At 33.1% G+C, this 16,232-nt stretch overlaps 2 protein-coding genes across 8 annotated transcripts in view; both read right to left on the bottom strand.

The window, feature by feature from the left end:
* Positions 1-432: 432 nt before the first annotated feature.
* On the bottom strand, positions 433-6,193 carry ndufa9a (NADH:ubiquinone oxidoreductase subunit A9a). Its single transcript, XM_051099358.1, has 11 exons — positions 6,078-6,193; positions 4,664-4,834; positions 4,452-4,549; positions 3,901-3,992; positions 3,300-3,441; positions 3,042-3,144; positions 2,845-2,915; positions 2,676-2,752; positions 2,466-2,561; positions 783-849; positions 433-703 (listed from the first exon to the last, which is right to left on the bottom strand). Exons 1-11 carry the CDS (start codon positions 6,130-6,132, stop codon positions 533-535), a joined length of 1,143 nt encoding a protein of 380 aa, XP_050955315.1. The 5' UTR covers positions 6,133-6,193; the 3' UTR covers positions 433-532.
* An 835-nt stretch (positions 6,194-7,028) lies between these two features.
* Positions 7,029-16,232, bottom strand: part of dyrk4 (dual-specificity tyrosine-(Y)-phosphorylation regulated kinase 4) — a 50,339-nt gene continuing 41,135 nt past the window's right edge. For 3 of the 7 annotated variants that reach the window (XM_051099349.1, XM_051099348.1, XM_051099347.1), the window contains exons 7-14: positions 15,271-15,411; positions 14,152-14,290; positions 12,071-12,152; positions 11,588-11,760; positions 11,050-11,110; positions 10,196-10,325; positions 9,934-10,100; positions 7,034-8,646 (exon numbers count right to left, since the gene is read on the bottom strand). In XM_051099349.1, coding sequence (XP_050955306.1) covers positions 8,372-8,646; positions 9,934-10,100; positions 10,196-10,325; positions 11,050-11,110; positions 11,588-11,760; positions 12,071-12,152; positions 14,152-14,290; positions 15,271-15,411 — 1,168 coding nt within the window. In that variant the 3' untranslated portion in view covers positions 7,034-8,371. Of the gene's footprint in view, positions 8,647-9,933; positions 10,101-10,195; positions 10,326-11,049; positions 11,111-11,587; positions 11,761-12,070; positions 12,153-14,151; positions 14,291-15,270; positions 15,412-16,232 lie in introns of all 7 variants that reach the window. The other 4 variants (XM_051099351.1, XM_051099350.1, XM_051099346.1 and 1 more) reach the window with 3 other exon arrangements.

The raw sequence follows: 16,232 nt of genomic DNA, 5'->3' as shown, positions 1-16,232 counted from the left end.
ACTCACTAAATTCCAGCCTCAGCCCAATCAGAAGTACCAGTACTTACATAGAAACCTATACAAAGTAGGCAGAAACAAATGCAATTTTTAAAGAAATACATCAGATGGATTTAGTGGCTTTTGCATCTGAACTCTTCATTATATATATATATATATATATATATATATATATACACACACAGTATATGTATTTTTTTTTTTTTTCAAATTAAAATGTTTTTGTTTAAAAAAATAAGTATTTTGAAATACAATTTAGCATACAATACCACAAGTCATATTACAAATATAAACTCTTGCAACTACATTGTTCATAAAACGTTTCACTTTTAAAAAAAAAAAAAAAAAAACAGTCATTCTCATATGTGATTTGATATGCATCACACTCTGAATGCATCATAAACAAATAAATAAAAAATAAAAATGTACCAAGGCTTTAGGTTGAATATCTTTATTTATGTACAGAAAAAAGTTAAACTAGACAACACAAGGACCAGCAGAGATCTGACTGGACACATGAGCGAATGCCGCTTGTTTAATAGCTGACTGTTTTAGCGGGCTTGGTCTCTCCGATCTCAGCGTCCAGGTAGCGGTAACGGCGATGACGACGCAAGGTTTCAATGGCCTTCTGCTCGATGGAGGAAGGTACGATGCCCAAATCCTCTAGTCCTGGAAGGTCGGGGTACTTCATGTCCGTTGTGTGGAACTACAAATGAGGGTTTCAACTATTTATGTTCTTGACAACATACAAAATATATCATTTTGTAATGCTCTGAAACACATACCCGGTCAACTTTATCACGCGTCGTCCAGGGCTCAAAAGGGTTCATCTCAAAAAATCTTGCGATGAGGCTAAAAGCAGAAAGCACAAGGATAATACATGTGGCTGCCAAAGTAAATTTCCATAAATTGCAGGGCTCGTACAGATTTTTCAAGCACTACTTTTTTTTTTTTGGATTTTCAAGGACTTCAATCAGAGATCCCACTTATGTTTTGATGCATTCTACTGTTTAACAAAACAATCAGAAAAAAAAAAAAAATATTCGCAAAACCACTCCGATGTTGCAATCTGAATCAAATGATTCACAATTCGCGCTCCTAGGTTTCGATCTAAAGGAAAAGATTTGCGAACCCGCTTCGAAGTTCCAATCTAAATCAAATGATTGACAATTCATAATTTCAGATCAGGACTTGTGAATCAATCAAATTGCGGAATGATTCAAGAACCCGCTCTGAAGTTCCGATCTAAGTCAAATGATTTGTGAACCCACTCCGAAGGCCTGATCTAAATCAAATTATTCACAATATGAGATTTAAAGCCCGATCTGAATAAAATGATTCGCAATACGCAATCCGATTGGAATGCTTCGAAACGCGCTGCAATCAATGGTTTTAAAAAATCACGCTGCAACATAATGGTTTTTAAAATTATTACAAGCCATGTCGAAATTCAAAAATGAATGGCTCTTTTAATCTGATCTGGTTTTTGCTAATGAATAGTTTGAAATGAAAAGAAGTCATTAGTTTGAATCAATCAGAGCAGTTCCAGCTTATATGATTCACTCTGAAAATTAATTTGGTTTATCTGTTCCTCTTTTTGGATCTTCAGCCATGTTTACACGACACATTCAGTACTACTACTGGCTTAGCTCAACAGTTTTATGACATTAACTGAAATAGGCAAAAAAAAAAAAAAAAAAAAAGTGTATATATATATATATATATATATATATATATATAATATAATTTTTCTTTTTTTTTTTTTTTTTTAATTGTGTGAAAAGATATGTGCTTATTAAAAAACAAACAAGCAAACAAACAAAAAAACTTATTTCATTATCTTTCAATAATTCAAGTACTTTTCAAGTTCATATTCAGGAATATTGCTATATTTAAGGGTTTTCCAGGCCTTACATTTCAAGATGCATTAGCTTCACATGCAAACTAAACATATGAAGCCTTGTTTTCTGAAAAAATGAGTTTATGCAAAAAACAACAACAAAAAAGGAGTATAAAACACTTATTTTTAATTTTTAACTTGGCATTCTTGTTTTAAGCATAAACTCACTTCATTTTTTTCTATTTCTAATACAACACGACTTCTTATTTTATGTAGTTTTAAAGAATGGTTAAAGATTTACACTGAAAACAAGTCAAAAATTCTGCAGAAGAAGGTACATTACAGGTACAGTAACAGAAATTATTCCATATTCTAGTGGTTGTTTTCAAGCCAGTTTTTAGTTTTTGTAATGGAGATCTGTTTTAAGTTTTGACTTTCAAACTTTGAAGACATTTTAAAGTATTACATTAAATAGTTCCAATTTATCTCTTAAATTTTCTTTAATTGGTCTTAAAAACATCTTCAAAACTCTTAATATTTACCTGCAGAGACCCTGTCTAGGTGACACTAGAAGCATACTTCCCCTTTAGGATAAGTAATGTGAATTGATCTTTTAGGAAATACTTACTGATAGAGAGGGCGAGGTATGGGGTAAGCCAAATACGGCCTGTGGGACAGCGCATATACGTACTCCACCAAGTCATGCAGTAGGTATCGGTTGGGCCTGTGGAGCAAAAGGTTCATTTCACATAGTTTTGAGCACAAGAACTCACAGACTGTAAAGTATGCAATTACCAAAATAAGAAGAGAGTGAAGGAGAAACTGGGTTGGTTCTTACCCAACTAATGCATATGTTTTCCCATTAGCATCGGGGTCTTTGATGGCATTGGTGATGGCTTTGGCCACATCCACCACCTTAAACAGCAAGATATTGCATATTTATTCTGAAATGATACAAGACTGTTATTATGAACATTTAAATAAGACATATTCAGGTTGATACTCACATGAACAGGCTGTTTGACTGTCTTCTTCCCCATTGCAATAAGAGGAACAGCTTTGCCAAACCAACGCATGTCTGTCTAAAAAAAAAAAAAACAATTACATGAACTATCCATTTAACAACTAGGTAGACACAAACAACAAGGTATAGTTTTAATAGTTACAATCAGTAACTGATTTCAGGATATAATCAGACACCTACTAGCAAAGTGGTTCAAGAATCTATCCTCCCTTCCAAAGCACTCAGAGGGTTTCATAATGATGGCGTCAGGGAACTCTTCCCGCACTGCTGCCTCACCTACAGCCTGCAGGAGTTAAACACATGATCAGTTATGACACAAAAACAAAGCAATTAGTCACTTTACCTTTGTAGAATGCATTACTATTGACTTAATAGCTTTAACCGCTTTTGATACACCCATGGTTTTTAATTAAGCATGTTACATTATTAAAACGTTACCTTATTCCTTAGGTATTTAGAAGGGCTGCGGATATCTGCGTTAAGGTGGGACATATGAATGAACTTTTTGATTCCGGCTTCACGTGCTGCCTTTGCGATCTGCTGGGGGATGGTGACAAAGACGTCCTCAAACTTGTAGTTCCTTTAAAAGGGGAAAAATAGACAGTGTGTTTTATAGAAATATGAAATATTTGAATACATCTACAGACCACCTTAAGGTATCCAAGTTAGAATTTAGAATCCAAATTAGAACCCAAACTTCGCATACATGTAATGAGAAATGCTTATTAGTGAAAGAAGCTTTACAGGCTCCTTGGAGTTGTCAAAAAAAAAAAAAAAAAACAATTCCTAAATACTTGATTGTTTTTATTTTAGTGAATTATTACAATAATATTTCTAGTTTTCATTCAATAATTTTTACATTTTATTTAGTAATATTTATTATTATTATTATATACCAAATTGTGCAGCCCTACAAACAAGCACAGCAAACATGGAATTTCTTTTAAATGTACTTTTAAAATTGCAATTTTAATCAGAAAAACCACAATTATATTTTTTCCCCCCAAATCGTGCAGTTTGATTTTTTTTTTTTTAGTACCTGGTCTCCCACTCTCTTCCCACAAGGTTGATCACTACGTTGGAGTGGGAGATCGCTCTTTTGATTGATTCCTTATCCCTTGCATCCCATTCCTGTAAAAGCATCAAAAAAAATTTTTTTAGAAAGGAAACTCTTTCCATTAAAGGGACAGTTCACCCCAAAATTAAAAATTCGGTCATTAATATCTCACCCTCATGTCGCTCCAAAACCCGTATAACCTTTGTTCATCTTCGGAACACAAATTAAGATAATTCTGATGAAATCCAAGAGCTTTCTGACCCTCCATAGACAGCAAGGGTCCTTCCCCATTCAAGGTCCAGAAAGGTGCCAAGAACATCGACAAAATAGTCCATGTGACATGTGGGAGAGCTCTCGGATTTCATTAAATCGGATTTCATCTTAATATGTGTTTTAAAGATCAACGATGGTCTTACTGGTTTGGAACAACATGAGGGTGAGTAATGACAGAATTTTCATTTTTAAGTGAACTATCCCTTTAAAGAGGAAACTCTTCCTCAGGATATAACACAAGTGCTGGTGAGCCCATTTACCGTAAAGATGATCTGGCCCAGATCGCCCATAGGTCTGAGGTACATGAGATCGTACTGGTCACATCGGTGAGGAATCACGACCTGAGAGCCGATACGTCCTAAAACAAACCCGTATATTGCGAACTTTTCAAACCAATGAAACAGCAATGGATGGTATATATAAATGAATCAGGCTCATTCTGGTTTTTATGATGAATAATATTTTGACTCACCGAGTCGGTTGACAACATATCTCCCCAGGAAGCCAGTGCCTCCAAACACTGTCGCAGCTATTCCACTTGATGACGAACGGCCTCCTTTTCCTTTGGGCACCACGGCATGATGGATCTTCTTGTGCTGAACCGTCACAGGACCAGCCGCCAGCAACACTGGAGAACAGGTGCCTGGCGACAGAAAGCATAAAACACGTAAAAACAAAATATATCAAGTACGTCCACTAAACTAATTTAAGTACATTGATTAAACTGTCTTAACCCTATAAGGCCTACTGTATAATATCTGGTACATGAATTTCTTAGGTCTCTAAATGATCAACAATCAAAACTTAAACATTTCTTGTGCACAATCGTTTAAAACGATGCCTTCAATATAAATCAAAACATAAAACACAGTCACCAGTCAAAAGTTTTTGCACAGTAAGATTTTTAATCTTTTTTACAGAAGTGTCTTCTGCTCACTAGCCTGCATTTATTTGATCCGAACTACAGCAAAAGCATTAATATTGTGAAATATTTTACCATTTAAAATGGCTGTTGAATGTATTTTAAAATGTAATTTATTTCCATGATCAAAGCTACATTTTCAGCATCATTACTTTAGTCTTCAGTGTCACATTTCTGAGGGATCATGTGACTGGAGTAATGATGCTAAAAATTCAGCTTTGAAATCACAGGAGTAAATCACATTTTAAAACATATTCAAGTAGAAAGCAGTTATTTTAAATCGTTTTTTAATTTTATTATTTTTGCTGTATTTTGAATCAAATAAATGCTGGCTTGCATTAAAAACATTAAAAATCTTACTGTTCAAAAACTTTTAACTGGTAGTGTACATGCCAATTTTTTTTGGATTTTCTTTTAACGTATTTTATAAAGTATTCGACTTTCTGACCATTTTTTCGTTTGTCAGGCTCTGCAGCGTTAACTGGAAAAGGGCAGTACGACTTTCAGAATAACAATATTTTGGCATAAAAAAATATTACTAGTTAAAGGTTGCAGAAGGCAATAAAGGCATTAGAAAACAATAAAAATATATATTTTGGGTATCTTATGTGCGTTTGTGATGTCTATAAATACTCTCTAGGTATGTTTTGACACATAGTGTCCGGTTATACTGCACCACAAAAAGCATACAATTACTGCATTACGTTGAAAACGATAAAACTAAAGTCCTACAGTAAAAGCGCCCGTGTTTATAGTTTTTAATGACACAGTATTATATTGCAACTGTACTAGTGTACAAATGAGGCCTGATGTCTTCCGTCGGGGTCACAAAACACAAGACAGCGATTTTGTTCAAACATCATCTAATCGCTTTATCATTCGTCCTGTTAATGTTCTCAGCCATAATAGTATTCATATACAGTCACATTGTCTGCATGGTAAAGTAATTTATATGCGAACTCACCTGAAAGCTTGGGAAGGACACCCGCAGGACGGCAAATCAGAATGACAGCCGCCATGATTCTGGCCGTCAGCACCGAGGACGGAAGCAGAGGAGGGTCAAACACAAACCGAAAAACGCGAAAGCTGAATTGAGAGAAGGTACGGTAAGAACTTATAGGTTTTTTTCTTGTATAATGTTAAGTACGTCGAATAAGAAAAAAATAAACTACAAATATGTTTTAAAAAGAAAACAGAAAGCGTAAAGTTCGGGAAGTATAGCTTAAAAAAGGATTTCCCACACTGCATCAACGTTACGAGTTGTTTACATCAGAGGTAAACATACAAAAATGACATAAAATATGTAATAGTTGTTGTTTGTTATTTATTTTATTGTTTACCGCAGTATAACTGCTTGTCTATAACACTACTGTGATTAAGATAATTCTCCACATGTTCTCCATGTTATTGGTTATGTATCAGTTAGTGTAAAATCACTACAGTTTTAAAGAATATATTATAATAACGTTAAAATAGTCTACATACACTACCAGCCAAAACATTTTGAACAGTAAGATTTGTAGATATGTTTTTTAAAGAAATGTCTTCTGCTTAAAATACAGCAAAATCAGTAATATTGTGAAATGTTTTTGCTATTTGAAATAACTGCATTCTATTTGAATATATTTTAAAATGTAATTTTTTCCTGTGATCAAAGCTAAAGAAACTAATGTTTTTATTAGGCAAGGATTATTTAAAATAGAAAACAGTTATTTTAAATTTTACTGTTTTTGCTGTACTTTGAATCAAATAAATGCGGACTTGGTAAGCAGAAGAGAATTCTTTAAAAAACATTAAAAATCTTGCTGTTGAAAAACGTTTGACTGGAAGTGTATTACATATACCAGAATTTCTTTATTGTAGTAATGCATGAAAAATCCTCTTGATAAACATTTTAAATTCATTTTGGGCTAAATATATTATATTGAATAAATAAGTCAAGCCCAAAACCGTTTTGCATTTAAAAAAATTCACATTCAGTATGATATTACATCTTTATTGTCATAAGTATGACAGTATATTACAGACATTATTCAGAAGACAATTTAAACGACTTCATTCTAATACTGAAAGGCACTACCTAACACCCTTTATCCAAAACCTTCTTCTAAAATCCCATAAACAAAATGTCAAGAAACAAAAAGGGAGAGAGATAGTATATGGTAGTAAAAATCTCTTTTTCAATTTTAACAGATAAACAATATAAGAACAAGTAAAACCTTGTCTAATGTTTACATGACATGATGGCATCCACACAGGGTGCATGATATTACCTTAAGAACACTATATACAGGAAAATATACTATTACAATCCATAAAAGGTTGTATTTTAATTCTGTATGAACATGCAATGATCCACTAATTTTACTTTAAACTGCAACATTCTTGGCCTTCCCATCTAAATCGTAATAATCTTAACCATCATCATCAACAACATTATCAGTCATCAATACAATCACGCAAGTACCGTGCACATTTTGATGATCTAGTGTGCTTTCCATCAGATTTAGTCTGAGGATGTGTTTCACAAAAATGTATATGATAAATCTCTTTGGCTCAGTAATTATTGCACCAACAGCACACTAACTCATAGAAACAATAAAAAATCCTGGCAAATGATAACAAAACATACAAACACTGTTAATCCATGCAGGAATATTGCACAATAAAGCAGCTTCGCTACTCAAGTTTATCTTGAGCTCTATTAATGACATTGCTAGAAGCTTTGATGCTTTGAAAAGAAAAATGATAAAGCACACTAGACCCAATAAACATGCACACAGCATGATGCTCTGCAAAGTATGCCAGTGTTATAAACAATCTCATTGTAATAATCCTTTCAAAATATATCACAAGCACCAAAATGATACCAAATGATTCACTTTACTTGGAAATCAATAAATCATTTCTATAGTCAAAACACAGACTACCGCTTCTTGACCACTAAACTAATTCCTCAAGACTGGAGAGTGAAGATGTGGTCACACTGGACTATATATAGAAGCTCTATTCATTATTAAAATTCTTTATTAAAAATCCTCTTGCCATAATTTTTCACAAAATAATTCTGGATGCTTAAATTCTAGTGTGACCGCAACTTTACAGACCACGAATCTGCTAAAAAAAATAAATAGTTTGTTTGACTTTTTTGCACTTTTTGTCAAACTGCCTAAGCCGCACAATAGGTAAGTCCAGACCAAGCGGCTGAAGTATAAACCGTACGCTATAAAAACATTACTTGTTTATTTCTTTGGGGTGTTATACAATAGGAGGGAGAAACTGAGGCTCCTGTCCTTCTGAAGAATCGGTGCTTGAGCCTGAGCCTGTTTGAGGTTTGATGATGATCTGAACGGACCGCTCTCCACTCGAGTCCGACTTGCTGTCTTTGCTCACGCTTTTGCCTGAATCTTCACCGTTGTCTTCCTCGGCTGATGCACCTATAGGACGCAAACGCTCTTCTGATGCTGTCTTGCCTCCTTTGCTTGAAGTGTCATTGACCCTCTTAGGTTTGTCATCAGAAACAGATTTATCAGCTGTGGAAAGATAAAAGATATAAATTACATTTTCAGAATCATTATATAATAAAATGTTAAATATTCATAAAATATTTAATTTAATTTATTAATATTTCAAATATATTATCAGAATTACGTAACATTTTATTTAATTTTATTTCAGAATTTCTTAATTAAAAATGTGTTAATTCAAGACATTCACACATTTTTAAAACATGATTTAAGTGTCATCTTTATGGCACTTGTGTATCATTATCAGTGTCAGGTAATTGCGAATGTTTATCTAAAAATTCTGACTTTTCCCCCACGCAATTTCGAGTTTCCTTCTTGCAGTTCTGAATTTTTCTCAGAATTGTGAGATATAAACTCAGAATTGCGAGTTATAAAGTCCATTGCGAGATATGATTTCAATTCTGAGAAAGTATCAGTCTTTTTTCCCTCACAGTTCTGACTTTTTCCCTCAGAACTGTGTGATATAAACTCACAATTGTGTGAAAAAGTCAGAATTGTGAGAAAAAGTCAGAATTGCAAGAAAAAACAGCAGAATTTTGGGATATAAACTCACAATCCTGACTTTTTTCCTCAATTGCATGATATAAACTCACAACTGTGTGAAAAAGTAGGAATTGTAAGAAAAAAGTTGGAATTGTGAGGTATAAACTCGCAATTCTGACTTCTTTTTCTTCAGAATTGTGTGATATAAACTCACAATTGTGTGAAAAAGTCAGAATTCGAGAAAAAAGAGTTGGAATTGCAAGAAAAAAACGGCAGAATTTTGGGATATAAACTCACAATTCTGATTTTTTTTCTCAGAATTGCGTGATATAAACTCACAATTGTGTGAAACTGTTGGAATTGCGAGAAAAAGGTCGGAATTGCAAGAAAGAATGGCGGAATTGTGGGATATAAACTCACAATTCCGACTTTTTTCCTCAGATTTGCGTGATATAACTCACAATTGTGTGAAAAAGTCGGAATCGCGAGGAAAAAAACGGAATTGTGAGGTATAAACTCGCAATTCTGACTTATTTTTCCTCAGAATTGTGTGATATAAACTCACAATTCCGAGAAAAGTCAGAATTCTGAGATATGAACTTGCAATTTTGACTTTTTTTCTCAGAATGGCGTGACATAAACTTACAAATGCGAGAAGAGAAAAGTCAAAATTGCGAAACATAAACTCACAATCCTCACTTATTTTGTGAGAAGTGTGTGATATAAACCCACAATTTCAAGAAAAAAGTCAGAATTGCAAAAAAAACTGTCGGAATTCATTATTCCATAGCAATCAGAACATATTCTGACCCTTGCCTGTCCTGTTTAAAGTCGCTTTGCGGTAAGTGAATTCATAATTGTTGTCCATGTCTTTCCGGATAGGCCGAGGTTTAGGATGGAGCTTGTTGAGACGTCCCTCTGTGATCCACTCATGCTGGATCCCTTCATCAGGTGTCATGCGTTTTGTGGGATCCCACCTACAAGAACCCAACGGTACAGGTTGAAAAAATCTGTTTATGTTTGTTGTGGTGATAATAAATATGAAATCAAATCATTACTTTACTATACATACACAAGGCAACGTCGAATGAAGTCGAGAAACTGAGGATCATTGGTCTTCAACACACTGGCGAGATCTTTTGAGTTAGGTCGACGTTTCTTCCCTTTGCTGTTGGTGATATTCCTTGGGTTTCCTTTGGAATCTGATTGGAATATTTTAATGGTAAGACATCAGTCAAAATAAATTAGCATGAACAAAGTCATTTGTAATTAAATGTTATTTGGGTAATACTTTACAGTAAGGTCCTATTAGTTAATGCATTATCTAAAATGACATTTGTTTCAGTATTTATACATCTTTTAACAGTAGTTAATAAAAAATACAACTGCTCATTGTTGGTTTATGCCAATTTATGACATTAATATTAACAGATACAACTTTTATTTATCGATTAATTGCAAACAAAATAAATGTTCTGTAAAGTGTACTGTGTGTAATTATTATGTATATATAAATATACACAATTAAGAGAAATTATTATTTAAGAGAAATATGTTATGTACAAAATATTTTTATTTATATATAATATAAATTACATAAAAATTATAATAAATACGTATACTTGTAAATATTTCTTAAATATATACGTGAATATGTTTGTATTTATATTTACATAATAATCACACAGTACACAAAAATATATTAGGAAAACTCAAACTTTTATTTTGTATGCGATTAATCGCGATTAATCATTTGACAGCCCTACTTTTGATTTTTTTAGTTTTGAAACTAACATAAACTTAGATTAATAAATGCTTTAGAATTTTTTTTCATTGTTAGTTCATGGTTAACTAATGTTAACAAATGGAATCTTCTTGTAAAGTGTTACCTTTATTTGTAAGCAATCATGGACTTAGTGATCTTACCAAAAAATAACCTCCGTCTTGATGCAGTTTGAACAAAGTCATTTGGAGGAAGTCCCATAATCTGCAAAATCAAAAATGATCATTTTTAGCAACCAATGCATTTCAAATAACTATAAAAAAAAATCAAGAACAAAGTTATTTAAACGACTTTGATCCACAGAATGCAAAGACTCTTTTAAAGGCTTTGCAGACTCTATTCTATGCTTTTTTTTTCATGGGGTAACAAACTATTAATGAAGTTTTTTGACACTGGTATGCTGTTTTTGCAGCCATTTTAAAACTTTAAAGATATAGTGCACCCAAAAATTCTGTCATTAAGTACCTACCCCCTAATGTCGTTCCAAACCCGACCTTCGTTCAGAACATAAATTAAGATGGTCTTACGTGTTTGAACGACATGAGGGTGAGTAATTAATGACAGAATTTTCATTTCTGGGTGAACTATCCCTTTAAAGCTCCAGTCTCTATTAGTTGTAACTGCATAAGACAGTAAGTCATAAAGTGAACTAATTCTCTGACTACTAATACAGTCTCTCACCTCCATGATACAGGCGATCTGCTCCACTTCACTCTCTCCTGGGAAGAGAGGATAGCCAGTGTACAGCTCTGCTAAAATGCAGCCCAGACTCCACATGTCTATTGCCATGCTGTATGGATGGCCCAGAATCACCTCTGGTGAACGGTAAAAGCGGCTCTGAATGTAAGTGTACACTGTAGATGAGAATACAAGTGGTCTGTTAGAGTTACATGGATTTAACAATGCCACTCTAACAGTATGGATTAGCTTAATGGATCAAATAGCACTAAGTTATTGTTTCTCAATTTCTGAGTCACAGGTCTGTTTTCATGGAGGGGAAAATAAGGCTACATGCAAATGATAAAATGCTGCTAAAATCGTTCATAGTTAGAACAGCAAAAACATTTCTCAAATCTATGTCAATGGCGTCTAATCAAACGATTTTAATATGTTTGGACCCATATGGAATAAATGACACAATCAGGATAAATTTATGACACTTACCTCTCTGTTGCTCATAGCAGCTTGATCCAAAGTCGACCACCTTAATGTTTCCATGTCCCTTCTGGGACAGGAGAATGTTCTCCTATTATAAACAAAAATAAAGGAGTGCAGGTGTTTTGTCAAAATGGTCATTTCACTGGTAAATGCATTTGTATATTTTGTATTTGAATTGAAAACAGCTAAAGGAGTTATCCAGATGATTGTCCAAAATGCTTTTTTCCAAACTTTGAAAGTGAATGGTGACCATGGCTGTCCCTAGTCCCCATCCACTTTCATTCTATGGTCAAAAAGTGGATTGTATATTTAAAAAAAAAAAACAAACAATAAAAACTACCAGTCTAACACTATATAATAACAGTCAAAAGTTTTTAATGTTAAAGATTTTTATTGTTTTTGAAGTCACCAAGCCTGCATTTATTTGATCTAAACTACAGCAAAAACTAAAATTTAATAAATATTTTTACTATTTAAAATAACTGTTTTCTATTTAAATATATTTTAAAATGTAATTTATTCCTGTGATTTCAAAGCTGAATTTTTAGCATCATTACTCCAGTCACATGATTCTTCAGAAATTCTAATATGCTGATTTGCTGTGCCAAAAACCCATTTATTATTATTATGTTGAAAACAGCTAAACAGAATTTTTTCATGTTTCTTTGACGAATAGAAAGTTCAGAAGAACAGCATTTATCTGAAAGAGAAATGTTTTGTAACATTATAAATGTCTTTATCATCACTTTTGATCAATTCAAAGCATCCTTGCTAAATAAAAAAAAAAATTATACCTACTCCAACCTTTTGAATGGTATAGTGTATAATGTTACAAAAGCTTTTTATTGTAGATAAATGTTGATCTTTAGATCTTTCTATTCATCTAACAATCGTGAAAAAATGAACTATTTTAAATATTGATAATATTAATAACAATAAAAAATGTTTCTTGAACAGCAAATCAGCATATTAGAATGATTTCTGAAGGATCATGTGACACTGAAGACGAGTAATGATGCTGAAAATTTCACAGGAATAAATTACATTTTAAAATATATTCAAATAGAAAGCAGTTATTTTAAATAGTAATATTTCACAATATTACAGCTTTTGCTGTATTTTGGATTAAATAAATGCAGGCTTGGTAAGCAGTAGAGACTTCTTTAAAAAATATTAAAAGTCTTACTGTTTAAAAACATTTAACTGGTAGTGTATATATACAAAAAATTAAAAATAAATATATAAATAAAAAATATATATAGTTTAGTATTTTTACATCATAGTAATATTTGATGTATTGATTTGAATGTATTGTTTTCAAAAATTAAATGAATTAAAATAATTAAATTCATATTTAATTAGTAATTAATTAATTAATAAAATGATTAATATTTAATTTCAGTTTTACATAACAATATAGATTTTAATGTTTTACAACCCTTAAAGATCAGTATAATTTTTTACAACATTTTTATGCTCACCAACACTGTGTTTATTTGATCAAAAATACAAATAATACAGTAAAACAATAATATCGTGAAATATTATTACAATTTAAAACCAGTGTTTAAATCAGTATTTGACTATGTTTTAAAATATAATTTATTTGTCTGATGTCAAAGCTGAACTTTCAGCATCATTACTCCAGTCTTCGGTGTCACATGAATCTTCAGAAATCATTCAAATATGCTGATTTGCAAATATGCTGCTGTTTAAGAAAAATTTCTTATTATCAATATTAAAAACAGTTGTGCTGTGTAATATTTTTGTGGAAACTGTGATGCATTTTTTTCAGGATTCTTTGATGAATAGAAAGTCCAAATGTCCAACATTTATTTGAGAGAGAATTTTTTTCGTAAAATTATAAATGTCTTCACAGTCAATTTGAATCAATTCAGTGCATGATTTTTTTTTTTTTTCCCCAAATTTGACACCACCTGACCCCAAATATTCAAACACTAGTATATCTATCATATATGCTGCACCAGATTTTAATTTTATAGGTGTAAAATGTCATTAATTGAAACAAAAATAATATTGTAATGGTCCTACAACGTCAAACTCAGACATAACAGACTTTAGTTTACCGGTTTAAGGTCACAGTGGATGATCTTCTCTTTGTGCAGCATCTGGAGGCACTTGAGCAGCGCGTGAGCGAAACGCCGAATCAACCCCAGACTGAAGCCCTGGAAGTTGTTCTTCTTAATAAGCTCGTAGAGGTTCGCTCTGTATGGAGACAAGAGGTACAATTAACATGTAGCTATCTGTGACAATGTTACAAGATGATGTTAACAGCTAATACCTTGTGGATTGGAGTATGGCAGTATGCCATTTATCTAAATGCCTCTAGAGGGCAGCACAGTCATTTTTGGCACTACCTCACACTGGAACTCGGGACAAACACATCCATTGTCACTCAACAACCTTCCGTCTTTAAGCACGTCCATAAAAATGAAATCTCACTATTAGTCTGTGTTAACCGCTAAGCATCATGCTAAAGAGCCCTTTGAGAGGGAACCCATGAAAGTCATTATCTTTGGCAGTAGGGAGGCCTAAAACAGCAGCTGTGAACAGCCCAATGTAATCGGAGACTTCACACCATGAGTGGGCAAGGAAAGAGATAGGGGCCTAATCAAGGCATTAACTAAAGGATTCTGTGACGGTAACCGAAGACGGGGAGGACGCATCTGATGTCCTCTAAAGGTCAGGCTGCCAGAGATGAAGCTGCTTTTCCTGCGAAGCGACTTAATTGATCACTTTAGCCAGAGCCCTAAAGGTCTTCAGCGGGAAACTCTCACTTCACACCTAAATATGGCCACTGTTGGGACAAACCACCACCCCTGGCGATAAATCACAACTAATGTGACATCTAACTAATGAATTCTAACTAACAAAAAAAACATGATTTTTTTACCTTAGTTATCTGGTTTACTAGAAAGTCTACATGAAATCAAAATGCACTAATAAAAATATAAATTAATAATTAATGTAAATAATAATGGTATATATTTTTAATTGAATATCCAGTTTCACACATATAAATAAGTTTAAATAGGCGTCTATAATAAGATGTTGTTACAGGGAAGTATTCTATTTAAGTCTATTACGTGACTGCTGTGTTTAACATGAGTTACTATACAGGTTTAATAGTATGAACTGAAATAGATAATGTGTCCATCTAAATGATTCCAGTATTTTGTACCCACCCCAGCAGCTCAAAAGAGATGCACAAATGGTTGCGGAAGTAGAAGTACTCCTTCATGTGAATGACATTGTGGCAGTTATCTCTGTCTCTTCTCCGCACTGCATCTAGGATCTTCAGCTCTACAAGAGCCTGATGATGAAACCTGAAGGTCAAAAGAAAAATAGCTTACCAATTCTTACTAACTTATTGCTATTTTTCCTAAAAGATACTGCATAGGGTTTTGAAAAAGTTTTTTGGACTGATTGCTTGTTAAATGTACTCACCCCGTTGTCATCCAAGATGTTCATGCCTGACTTTCTTCAGTCGTAAAGAAATTATGTTTTTTGAGGAAAACATTTCAGGAATGTTCTCCATATAGTGGACTTCAAAGGGCTCTAAACGATCCCAGCTGAGGAATAAGGGTCTTATCTAGTGAAACGATCTGTCATTTCTAAAATAAAAAATAAAAATGTATATACTTACACCCGGATTACACAGAGTACGCATGCGCACTGCAGAGCTAGACAAGGTGAGCATTTCAGGTTAAGAAGTATATAAATATAATTTTTTTTAGAAAATGACAGATCGTTTTGCTAGATAAGAACCTTATTCCTTGGCTGGGATAGTTTAGACCCTCTGAAGCTGCATTTAAACTGCATTTTGGACGTTTAAACTCACAGGCGCCATTGAAGTCCACTATATGGAGATAATTCCTGAAATGTTTTCCTCAAAAAACAAAATTTCTTTTATGACTTAAGAAAGAAAGGCATGGACATCTTGAATGACAATGAGGTGAGTACATTATCTGTAAAAAAAAAAAAAAAAAAAAGAAAAAAAATTCTGGAAGTGAACTAATCTTTTAAATCACTCTACATTAGTGTTTTCCAAAAGATTCTCATCCACACTGAAATGTAAAAAAACACTCAATTTACCTTACTGTGCATCCATAAAACCGCTTAAAAGCTCACCGTGATAATACAGTTC

This window comes from Labeo rohita, chromosome 25, assembly GCF_022985175.1.
Source record: "Labeo rohita strain BAU-BD-2019 chromosome 25, IGBB_LRoh.1.0, whole genome shotgun sequence".
Classification (NCBI taxonomy): Eukaryota; Metazoa; Chordata; class Actinopteri; order Cypriniformes; family Cyprinidae; genus Labeo; species Labeo rohita.
Note: the sequence above shows the minus strand (reverse complement) of the source record. Positions and strands in the feature narration are given on the sequence as shown.